Here is a 12,857-nt window from a genome sequence, read left to right on the forward strand (position 1 = left end):
CAGATTTTAACTGGGCTAGGCGTTCTGTGCTCCTAGTTGCCATGCCGGCCTCGTCGGTGTTTATGGATAGGAACTAATTGGCACTTACGAGGGGGAAAGGGGTGCTCCAAAACGGGTCAGTCCCACAACATGGAAGCCAAGTGATGTACTGCTGTGGACGGGGTCGCAGCAAAACATACAGACACCTTAAAAAAATCAATATCATTTTAAGTGTAAACTATATTGGAATGTTTTCTCCTCTTACCTTCTAAAATAGCTGAATCAAGGTAGCGGTAAGCCAGCAACTCTGCCGTTCAGCAGAGTAAAATGACTGTGTTTCTCAATGAAGTCACAGGCTTAGGGGCTTTAAATCCCTGTTGGGTAAGTGCTGATTTAAGGCCAGGTAAAGCGGTGAAAATATTCTAAATATAGCTTAGGCTACACTTAAACTAATTTGGAATTTATACTTTGCATGTAAACGTACTGACTGTCTCCCCTGTACTTGGCTAAGCTGCTCATCAGTCAATCCGTTACTATGGATTTTCTCTGAGTGGAAGTCAGATCTCTCCTTCACTTTTTGCTGTGTTTTTCTTCAGCATTTGTGTTCTCTTATTGTTGTCTTTGCACCCCCTATTTCTCTTTTTAGAGGACAGTGGAGAGCTATGTGGATAAGCGGATGGGGACTACGTATGGGCCGCCTGCTGGGAAGAAAATGTCAGTTTTTATAGATGATATCAACATGCCTGTAATCAACGAATGGGGAGACCAGGTTAGGAATCATTTTAACATGAATTAATTGAAATACTAAAAAGACCTTTTACTGTCTACCTCAGTTAATGGTATATTTGTGGTTATGTACTTTGTTTTGGAATCAAATGCAAGATAATTTCAATTGAAGTCATTTTTAATGTATATTATCTCAGGCAATTTCATCTTTCCCATTTTAGTGAAATGATCTCATGATAACTCCAGATAACTGAATGCTTAAATGAACAAATAAAAAAAAATCCTCTTGGTTTAAACTCATTTTCTGGCCCTTCGTCATAGGTGACTAACGAGATTGTTAGGCAGCTGATGGAGCAAAATGGATTCTTCAATCTGGAGAAACCTGGAGAGTTCACCAACATTGTGGACGTTCAGTTTCTGGCAGCTATGATCCATCCAGGAGGAGGCCGTAATGACATCCCACAGAGACTGAAAAGGCAGTTCTCTATCTTTAACTGTACTCTGCCCTCCAATGCTTCCATTGACAAGATATTTGGTGGGTAAAAATAGTTTATTGGAATAATTATTGATTTATGATTGATTTGAATGAAAACATTTGATTTATGTTGAGGAATGTGTTAACAAAACTTATAGTGATGACACTACAGTGCCATGTTATTAAAATATTACTAATACTGAAGTGACTCAAAATTTACAAAATCTCATGACCCCTACAGTAGTTTTCATGTCTTACATTTTACATAATGAAATGCTTTCACTTTCCCACCCTAAACTGTACTATCATTGACCCAATTCTGTAGGTGTGATTGGTGAGGGCCACTTCTGTGTACGCCGTGGTTTTTCCAATGAGGTTCGAAGCACCGTACCTCGTTTGGTGTCTCTGACCCGTCGTATCTGGCAGTTGACTAAAGTCAAGATGCTTCCAACTCCTGCCAAGTTCCACTACATCTTCAACCTTAGGGATCTATCCAGGATCTGGCAAGGCATGCTGAATACCAGTGCTGAGGTGGTCAACTCTGTCGAGGTGAGAAAACAGAAATGTACACCTAATTAAAAGTTTTTTTGATAAATGTAATTTCTAAAATGTCAATTCAAAATGACAAAAGATGGCTAATATGAAGGGCACCTCCCAGGATCAAGTAATATCAAAACCTCTCCAATACACAATACCTGCATTTGATCCTTTATGTACCCAGATCTAGAAAACAATGATCATTAGTCTGGTAGTGCTCGCAACTAATCACAGCAAGCACTGTTCAATTTAATGTGACGTGATTGGTTCGCTACCACAACAGTGACATCAGATGCAGTCTTTGGTGTGGTGAAGTGGAGCGTGGTGTGTTTGACAGAGTTGGTAGTTCAGTGTGCCTTGATGCCATCAAACTGTTGGAAAGTATGGCTATACTGCACAGATGTGGTGTCTGGTATCATTTGACACAACTGAATGCTTGCATCCACATGATGGATACTATTGGTATCTGTATTGCTGTAAGGGTATTGGTATTGTATTTTTTAACCATACCCGGCCCAAGTTCATAGCTAGATTATACAGGGAAAGTATTGCAAATGTATCTAAAATGATTAAAGCATCTGATTTAAAGCTCAACTGACAATAACATTATTGTAGTCAGTCCATCAGTCATTTTCTTTAACCGCTTGTCCTCGTAAGGGTCGCGGGGGGGTTGGAGCCAATCCCAGCAGTCATTGGGCGGAAGGCGGGGTACACCCTGGACAGGTCGCCAGACTATCGCAGGGCTGACACATATAGACAGACAACCTTTCACGCTCACAGTCACACATAAGGGCAATTTAGAGTCACCAGTCAACCTGAGCTGAATGTCTTTGGACTGTGGGAGGAAGCCGGAGACCCCGGAGAGAACTCACGCAGACACGGGGAGAACATGCAAACTCCTCACAGAAGGGCCCCCACCCACGGTCCAAACCCCGTTAACATTACTATAAACAAGCCCAAATAAGTCTCTCACAGCATGTGTGTTCTAATAATCCAGCCTTGGCTAAAATATAGGCCATTGCATGTAATTGCAGGTTTTACAGTGACTAGGTTACAGCAGAGATGTTACATCGTTTCCTCCAAAAGTCTGGTTTCTTGTGTATGTGTAAACATATCATAGATAAAAGTAATACAGTATAGAGCAGTGTAGTGTGTTGCAGAGTACTGAATAACAGACAAGAGTAGTGTAGAGACTCTGAGAGAGAACAATGAAATCCTTATGTGGTAGAGCTAATGTATAACTGTTATATATTAAAACTGATTTATTTTAATTTTCGGAGAACTACAGAAGTGGTCGTCTGAAGAGACAATAGAAATTCTAGTGTTGCAAGCTCAGTTCTTGCTGAGGTGTCCAACTCCCTGTTGGGTTGTGGCCTCACTGAATGATAGGGTACAATAAAATATATTTTCTACCTTGGGTTGCCCTGAGTCTAGCAAACATCCCTGCTGAGGCTTACAACTCAACTAAGAGAACTTAGACTACACAAGGCAAGAACAGAATAAACTAAAACACTGGAACAGAATACAAGAGAATCCAGTATGTGCAAAACTTTCCCAGGCTTTTATAACATGACCAGGCTGCTCTTATGTGCAGAATTCATACAATCAATACATCAAATTAGTGTCTGACTTAATGGATCTCAGTGCAAACAAATGATCCATTGTGTCTCAGTGCTTTTCTTTGCTTATGTGAATCTTTTTTACCAAGTCATCAAACTCAGTCAATGTTTCCATTAAAGATTAAATGTTTTATGCTACTTGTCATATTGGCTGTGCTCTCTGCACCTTTGTATGCAGCAGAGCTGAATTAGCTAATTCATTTGCAACTCTGACCTGTCCTGCTGGCTTGTATTAGCTGACAGACTGAAGAGAAACTTTCCCCAAATAAGGCTTTTGACCTTACAAGCTTTAATAACACGATTTCAATGTGTTACAGGTACTACTGGCATTGTGGAAGCATGAGTGCAGTCGTGTGATAGCCGACAGATTTACCATGCCTGAGGATGTAGAGTGGTTTGACCAGGCTTTGGCAAAGCTGGTAGAGGAGGAGCTTGCTGAAGAGCACAAGAACATAGTGGACTATGGACTTGACAGATACTTTGTCGATTTTTTAAGAGATGCACCGGAGGCTACAGGTACCGATCAATAAAAAAAGATGCAGCACTGGAATATTTCAGCATTGCTGTTGTTCTCTCTTGGGAAAAAAAATAGAAATACAGAATATACAGAAATATGCCTTTGTATTGTGATAATTTTATTGTAAAATGTTTTTTCTTCAAAGGGGAAGAGCCGGAAGATTCTGACTTTGATTTGCCCAAAGTGTATGAGCCTATTGAGTCATTTGAGAGTTTAAAGGAGCGTCTGAACATGTTCCTGAGCCATTACAATGAAAGCATCAGGGGTACTGGCATGGACATGGTCTTCTTTCAGGATGCTATGATACATCTGGTCAAGGTACTTTATGACGTTTTTGATCATTTTGCCAAATTAGGGTGATAAGAGTGATTTAAGTTAATAAAATGTAGTATTAGCAAGGAACGATGTGTTTTCCATTCCAGATTGACCGAGAAGTATTTTGAAAGGGCAAGTATGTATCTTTTAAAATAGGAATATTAAAATGTGCATGCACAGAAACGACATGCTGCACATGCAGCCAAACTCAACAAACTCAGAGTAAGAGCCTTAAAACTCCTGAAATTGTGTCTCTGACTACACAACAATTGTTTCATAATTAATAGTAAAGTCTTCTGCATTTGAAAGCCCTCAGATGTAACAAGACAGTCCTCAAGCACAAAAATATCCTGTTTGTGACCACACAAACACAGGTTTTGGCCATAACTCAAGAAATCATATGTAATTATGACAAAATTTTGCACAACTGTAAATTGAAGTGGTGACATTTTATATCTCAAAGGTCAATTTAACTGTGACATCAGATTGTTCTGCCAAAACACTTGTCAGGCCATTATTCAGCGACATATCTCAGGATCAAAAGAGGACACCTGGTCAGATACTGGTGAAACTAATCTACAGCAACATCCGTATTTGAAGCATTGTTTACTGTCATGGCTACATATGAGTCTGGACAGACATGGATGTAAACTGTAACTGCAATCTGACTGGACGTGGAGCCATTAAAACCTGTGAGGCAGTATTTCTAGTTTGCTCCTCCTTTTTACACTTGCAACTTGTCACATATAAAACATTCCTTATTAATCTTTGTTTTATGTTTTTGTTTGGTTTTATTTGTAGGTGTCAAGAATAATCCGGACACCAGGAGGAAATGCATTGTTGGTGGGTGTTGGGGGTTCAGGCAAACAGAGCCTGACTAGACTGGCCTCATTCATAGCTGGATACAAGATCTTCCAGATCACTCTCACACGGTAATGCTCACATACTAAAGGCGTGTATACACACACAAACACACACCCACACCCACACACACACACACACACACACACACACACACAAATATCTGTGACATGTAGTTGTTTACAGCCCATGACTTAGTCGCTCAATCATTTTAACCCCTGCAAAGCTTAATAAATTCTGGAGGGGATGTTTTCAGACTACACTAAAATCAAATAGAGAAACAAGAAGACCTCTGCTCCTGGCCTCTTTGCAAATATTTTTTAGAGTATGTCTACTCTGTCTCAGCTCTGATGTTTTAGAAAGACTTATCATTTATCTTTCAGGAGCTGTACTCAGAATGAATTAATTTCCAGCATAGGATACATTCTGGAAAATATATATATATATTTTATGATATCTTTGCAGCGCCACCCCCTCGTGAGTTGAGTCTTCTCTTTGAGACATATATATATAAACTCTCCTTTGATTTAACTCTGTCAATTTACTCAGCTTGCACAGTCCTACACTTTTTCTTTTTCATTGTTCTGTGTCTCACTATGGCCTCTGTCTCGCTCTCCCAACCTGTCAAGTGTTTTTTTCCCCCTCAGTCCCCATGTGCAGTTGTCACTGTCATATTTCCCGTCTGCTCTTTTCCTGACAGATTTTAGTGTTTTGTATCAATATGAATGAGCCTTTGGAGCTTACAGTCCTCTTTGGAGAGACAGTCACCTTTTTGATTTTTCTCTGCTTTTTCTCCTCTTTTTACACACACACACACACACACACACACACACACACACACACACACACACACACAGACACACAGACGCATTACAGCATTGCACCTTTTTAATTAAAATAATCACCAACTTTTTAATTGCTATCATGTAAACTATGAAATACTATCATCCTATCTCTGTTACTCAGTTGATTTTTATGCATTGGGTTTCTCACCCATGTTTCTATGTGACTAATTCCACCCATTAATCTTCTACCTTTACACTCTTGCTTATATTTTGTCTCTAAGTGCATATTTATTTAATTGTTTTGTCAGCTCATACAACACAGCCAACCTGATGGATGACCTGAAGGGTTTGTACAGAACAGCTGGTCAACATGGCAAAGGCATTAGCTTTATCTTTACTGACAACGAAATCAAAGACGAGTCCTTCCTCGAGTATATGAACAACGTCCTGTCATCTGGAGAGGTAAGGAGCATGCACATGCATAAATGTTTACAGCCATATAAAATTATCTTATATTTGAACTTATTAACTGTGTAAAAAAACAGACCCCTTCACTGAAAAACAAAATTCTAACCTTTTTGATATACAGGACATATCACCATCTAAGAAATGCCTGAGCATCTTTGCCTTGGAACTGTAGTATATCAATGACAGTCTCAAAAAAAAACAGATTTAGACAGCCAGGGTTTGTTACATCACAAATCTAAGAAACCATCCTGGCAACTTTATAAAAGAGAGGTATCAGAAGTTAAGCCTAGTGCGGCTATGTATCAGTATTTTGAAAGCTAAGTTTCACTTACACTTGTTAGAGCTGGTGTTCAGAGACAAAATTTATCTAACATTAGCAACACATCATACGCTGTTAGATAATATAGTCAAGGTGAGCAGATACACTTGACCAGGCGAGCATCTGAGAGGCAAAATGATTTGTATATCTATAGATCTGTGCATACTAAATAAGGCAAAAGTATGGAGTCAGATCAGAGCCATTTTAAGGCATGAATAGAGGCCAGGAGAGAAACTTTAACAAGAATTGTAAAAGCAGCTGATGATGCTGGCCTGAGATTCTGAGAGTTCAATGACTCAATAGTCCCCACAGCAGAAGGTTTGTTGCCGTAAAGTAGGAACAAACGTGGGAAATATGCATTATGATTCATAGGGATAAGATGGGTCAACATAAGGGCATTAGCCTTTAATACTTTCAGTAAAATGTACAAAATGCATCAGGTGTGTTAAATGGACACTAAGAATAAGTACAGAGAGCAACTCATAGAATAATGCATAGAAAAAAAAAACATTGTTACTGCTCTGATATTATATTGTGCAGAATTACTGTTCTGAGAATGGTATATTCAACTAAATATTCTCTATAGCATGCTTTATACACAAACATACCCACATGTTTTTATACTTAAGTCTTGCTGATCAGTGTAATCCACCAGAGATGTATAGTAGGGGTGATAACAAAACTCATAGTTCAGTTCGATACAGTACAGTGGTATAACGGTTTGGTATGTTTCTGGTATTGCTTAAAAGTAGAAATACCACAATAAATTATCTTCATGATAGTGATTCATAAAAATCAATTTCTTCATTAAAACTAACAAAATAAAGTATGATCTCTTTTTGACCTTGAACAAGTATGGAACTGGTACTATACCTGAATGACCCTCTTTTTAGAGGCATATTAAACAAAAACAGCTCCTTATAATAAATAAAATGTGGCATGGTAGTAATAAATAAATACAAACTAACTAAAGAAACAATTCTTTTTATGAAGTACCAAAGAAAATTCTGTTTTTTCTTTTAAATGTATGAATTCTTACATAAATTGGGCTTTTGTTTTCCTTCCTTTACTTTTGAAAATACTTGTTAAAAAGAATGGGAACAGTGTGGGAACTGTGTAGTACTGAGTATGGCAGGCGAGCTACATCCCATGAGCTCTCCTCATTCTTTAAGTTCAATTAACACCCTAATAAACATCTCTGTTAAATGCCACAATCATATAAACAAAAGCTAAATAGCCATCGCTAGCAGACCTTTCCGTCTCTCTGGCAAGCCAGCTATCCAGCCCCCAGCAGTTACAGCTCACTGTGGGTTTGTGCTTTGTGCTTTTCGCTAACGTTAGCTGCTGGTAGCTGCAAAACAAGCAGCTATAGCTGCAGAGCGGCCATCACTCCCTGGTCTTGGGTGTATGTGCTACAGCGTTAGCTGCTAATAAGAGCTGCACATCGGCTCGTGCTTCAGTTCAGGGGTCATGTATGTTACCGTGTTACTGGGTTAGTTGCAAAAGTTCCAAAATGCCTCCAAATGCCAGACCTGCTGGTTATTGGAGAATCTTCTATTTCTAGTCTGGTAATGGAGTTACAAACCATCTTGCAACGAGCAAGCTTAGCATAGAGTGTCTTCCAGTATGTCTCTCTGGAGTAGTATGTTTTGGTTTCGGGGTGGGAGGGGCAGACAGCAGGTTGCCTGTTGTTACACCACTAATGTATGGAGTGGAAGAAAAACTGATACATTCATTGTTATGAGTGGTGCTCAGAGGGAAAATATGGAATAATTATGTTTTGATAAATGCACTAGCATGTGTGGTTTTACAGCAGTTTTGATAAACAGTTTGACTCAGATACTAACCGGCACATTGACATGATCTAGCTTGTCAAGCACAAATGCCTCAATTATACTTTTATTGTGTTGCTGAAGCTGACAACTGGCATTCACCCCCAAGTGAAACAAATGTTTCATGACTGTGATACCAGGCAGCAACAGCACAGACCCAGAGAAGAAAAAAACATGTTGTCTCTTTCTGGTTTATGAGCAGTGCGGTTTATCTCAATTCAATCAAATTAAAAAGCAAATTGCATTTTCGCTGTCAATACGATAGCATTTCACAATTATTTTCTCATCGATTTGGATGTAATGAATTGAACCTGTAACTGGCAGGAGGGACAGATACAGCTAGGTCTCCTCTGTACTGCATCACTCTGCATTTGAGCTACAGGATTACCTTTGTTTCTGTATTACTCTGTAACAGCAGCAACAGGAGCAGAAAGCTCCAAGGTCCAAAAGTTTACACATTTCTCCACTGCAGTCTGAGAATCATCCATTGTACTGGATCCGGTGGTTGTCGTTTAACTGGGGCAAAAAAAGCATTTCCAAAGTCCTTTCTTCAAAGTATTTTCTAACTTACTGTCCTCTTAAACTCCATCTTTATTGTGTTGTCCCTCCTTGTTCCCACTCATTCTTTTTCTCTTCCTCTTATAGTTGTTTTGTCCTCTGGTTTTTCTCCTCCCTGTATGCCCCAACCATTTTCCCTTATTGCCCTGTCTTTTCCCTCCTCCTCCATTCTTACTTCCTATAGTCTTTATTGTTGTCCGCTTTGTTTCCTCCACCTCTTCTCCCCCTCTATTATCCTTTCTTTTACTCCTGGTTATTCATGGGCCTCTAAGCTCCTTTCTCATCATTCATATTTCATTTACACCTCCTTTCAAATAATCCTTTCTCTTCCTTGCTTGCTCTTCTAATCTATTTTCCTCCTGACTTGATTTTCTTCCTTTTTACCTCCTTTTCCTTCTCCTTCCTCCTAGCTGTCTTGATTCATATTTAAGGGTTTAAGGACAGTACTACAGAAAGCTAAAGCAATGACCTTATCACTAAAAATGCCATCACAATAAAAGAAACAGGGACCTGTGAATGGCAACTTTAAAGATGAAAAAGCTGAAAAAGTGCTGATCAGTGCATGATCATTCAGGAAGCTCAGCCTGGTATGTGCTGATTGGACCAGTCTTTTGTTTGCCTTTACAAGCCACAAAATAATGTAGGCACATTTGAGAACAGCACCTAACATATGTCAGGACATATGTTAGGTGCTGTGCTCAACAGATTTTGAGAGAAACATAATTGTGTGCTAGGCCTCTCTTGTTTTTTTTAATATGCACAAGTGAACCAGTTATGATTTTACACATGCCTAATGTCAAGCTATTATACAGTATGTTGCTTCCAGGTACTTCTCCATCATGCTGCTCCAACTGAAGCTTCGTGCTGACATAGGTGTCCTGCTGCTTTTCACCCGCCTTTTCCCAGCTCCCACTGTTCAGATGTTTTGTTTTATGATCTTTATGTAGTTCTAATCAAGAAGCAACAAGCTGTGAAGACAAGGCGCCGTCTTACAACAGCAGCATCTTAATGCAAAACATAAAGCCACTTGCATTTCTTCTTACATTTTACAAATTGAAGACACATCACAAATAAATTTGTATTGCTTACACAAACACATAGAAAGTGAAGAGCATTTTAGGAGGCTCAACTCCCATAGGTTTGATGGTGAAATGTTTTTTATGGATTTTATCTGGTAAATCAATATCAGTAAATATTACATACATCATACATTTTTAATGTCTATGATAGGAATGTTTGATGCAACACAAGTCATTATTGTTGAACTATAAAATAAGCTCCCATTAACACTGAAAAGTCCACAATTATTTCTACAAAGGCTAATTTGATATTATGAAGGGAGGGCAAACTACAGGGGATAACATTATTTTTTAAAAAAGGAAATAGTTTCCCAAACTAAATGAAGACTGTCCAGCAGTTTAATGGAAAGAAATGTGTAAACACTGGATGTTTTTTAAACAACTTACAGATGTAATTCGGAGCAAAATTTTCCCCATTTTCATTACCTATTAGGGATGACAATTGCAGGTGCACAGAACTGTTCTGTCTCATTCATTTCATTCAAGCTTTATTATTTAGTATTTTTATTTTAATATGCAATTTGGCCCTGAAACAGAAGTGTTAGTTTTTCAGCATTTTAGCACTATTGGCAACCAGCCCTCGGTGTTTAATGCTTTTTAAGTGATTTTTTCCTTTTTACTTTCCCTACACTTCCTAATTTTCACCCAGTTCTCTCAAAAGCTCAACTTTTGTTTACTTTTTGTTATTTACCTCTTTTCTTATCTTTTATTCTTTATCATCTTCTTTTCCATTTGCTAATTTTCCTCTCTAATCTCAGTTTTGCTTTCTTTTGCTCTCCCTGCCTCATTATGATAGCATCCCTATCGTCCCTCCGTTCCAACTCCTCCCCAGTTCCTCTCCCACCCTTCCTGAATATCATTTTAGGCAGCAGCTGCTTCGGAGGCAAATAGAATTGGGGACCAGAGTGTGTGTCTGGGTGTTGTTTGTGTGCAGGTGAGAGGTTTGTGTGTTGTGTGTGTGTGAGGGAGAGAAGTTGGTGTTGTAGAAGTGTTAGGATGACTGTGTGTAAGAGACGGTGACAGAGATGAGAAATAAAAAGGAAGAGCGAGCTGTTAGTGCGAGGTTGTTGTTTATGTGAGAAAAATGCAGCAGATGGTTTGAGACATGGTGCTTCTAACCACAACACCACATGCCCCCTCAGGGCTCTCTCCTGCTCTCTTTTGGCAACTAGGGATTTAGTGGGAAAGGTGCAAAAAGCAAAGTGTGTGTGATATTTCATAATGATTTTTTTTTTAATTCCTCAACACCAGGATGGACACTACGGTGTCCCTATTAGGACATCCTCAGGTCTCAGAGTCAGGTGTCATAGTTAAGATGAAAAGGCATCAGGTCTTAGGAAAACCTCCGCCAGATGTCAGACAAAATGGCCTCAGGAAATGGGCTTGTGCTTTTCTGAATTTTTGTTTGTCAATAATTGTCTCCATGTGCCTCAAGCACAAATTAATATTTGAAAATCTAAGCTGAAATGGCTCTGCATGAGAAATCCCAGATCAAATAAAGCAATCATAAGCATGCGGTACTTTTGTCAGATTAGAGTAATGAGTGAAAACATTGGAAAAAAGTGTTATGGTGATCTGTAATGTACTACAGCCACAATTACTGCTTACTTGCCGTGGATATTAGAGATAAAGGAGACATCCTAAAATGATGGAAAGATTAAAATGCATATCTAGGTTTTTTGTACACAGAAACTAAATTTAAAAAAACTGTTAAAATACAGGGATGGATGTAAAACAAAAGCATTACCCACATACCCAAACTGTGGGAGTCCAATCAATACACTGTTTCATTGCTGGTTCCTGCTGTACTTCCTGTCAGCTACTGCATTAACAAACATATCATCAGGATATACACTTGTTTACACCTGATTTTAAAACACCTTTCAGTGATCCAAACACAAATGGACACATTGCTGTTCACACCTGTTTCTATCATGCGTCTGGAACTGACCAATTTTGTTTGGATTTCATTACTGCCTGTTTCACTTAGGCTAGAAGGTCAAAGGGCTCAGTGCACAGTTATTATATCCACATGCTTGTTAGCTGCTCTCTAGTCACATTAGCAGTTGTGTTGGTACAGCTGGCAGTAGAACCCAGAGAGATCATTTAATTTGACGTTAACATGCGATTGTGTGTTTCTATCCTCAGGTATCCAACTTATTTGCTCGTGATGAGATTGATGAGATCCTAAGTGATCTCATTCCTGTCATGAAGCGGGAGTTTCCCAGGCGACCGCCTACAAATGAAAACCTGTACGAGTACTTCATGTCACGAGTCCGACATAATCTACATGTTGTTCTGTGCTTCTCGCCTGTTGGGGAAAAGTTCCGTAACCGGGCGTTAAAGTTTCCTGCACTGATATCTGGTTGCACCATGGACTGGTTCAGCCGGTGGCCAAAAGATGCTCTTGTTGCAGGTACATTTTACTTACAGTTTATATTTTATATTGATATAATCTGCTTATCTAATGGTGGTATTTGTTCCCCTGTGTGTATACATCCCTGTACTCTAATCTTCCATTTGTAGTGGCTGCTGTTGTTTTTCTCAGTGCTGTAAAACCTGATAAAGTGCGATATTACCACACTCAATTATCACACCATCAGCTTGTTCACAGTGTCCCTTGTGCTGTCTAATTACTAAAAGTCAGAACAAAGTTAGAACTTTTCAAATTGTCTTAGTTAGACAACTGTAGTCATGCTGTGGGGATTTACTGACACCATTTTTTCTCATTTATCTTTTGTCTATTATTAATCTTACAAGCATTGCTACAGAATGTTGCTTAGAAAT

At 39.0% G+C, this 12,857-nt stretch overlaps 1 protein-coding gene across 1 annotated transcript in view; it reads left to right on the top strand.

Moving 5' to 3' along the window:
* dnah5 (dynein, axonemal, heavy chain 5) overlaps positions 1-12,857 on the top strand; it is a 114,649-nt gene that overhangs the window by 55,159 nt on the left and 46,633 nt on the right. Inside the window, exons 53-60 of the mRNA XM_042490006.1 lie at positions 626-748; positions 1,027-1,240; positions 1,506-1,729; positions 3,654-3,852; positions 3,999-4,171; positions 4,970-5,100; positions 6,123-6,276; positions 12,219-12,486. Coding sequence (XP_042345940.1) covers positions 626-748; positions 1,027-1,240; positions 1,506-1,729; positions 3,654-3,852; positions 3,999-4,171; positions 4,970-5,100; positions 6,123-6,276; positions 12,219-12,486 — 1,486 coding nt within the window. The remainder of the gene's footprint in view (positions 1-625; positions 749-1,026; positions 1,241-1,505; positions 1,730-3,653; positions 3,853-3,998; positions 4,172-4,969; positions 5,101-6,122; positions 6,277-12,218; positions 12,487-12,857) is intronic.

The sequence above is a fragment of the Plectropomus leopardus genome, chromosome 7, assembly GCF_008729295.1.
Source record: "Plectropomus leopardus isolate mb chromosome 7, YSFRI_Pleo_2.0, whole genome shotgun sequence".
In the NCBI taxonomy this organism is placed as follows: Eukaryota; Metazoa; Chordata; class Actinopteri; order Perciformes; family Serranidae; genus Plectropomus; species Plectropomus leopardus.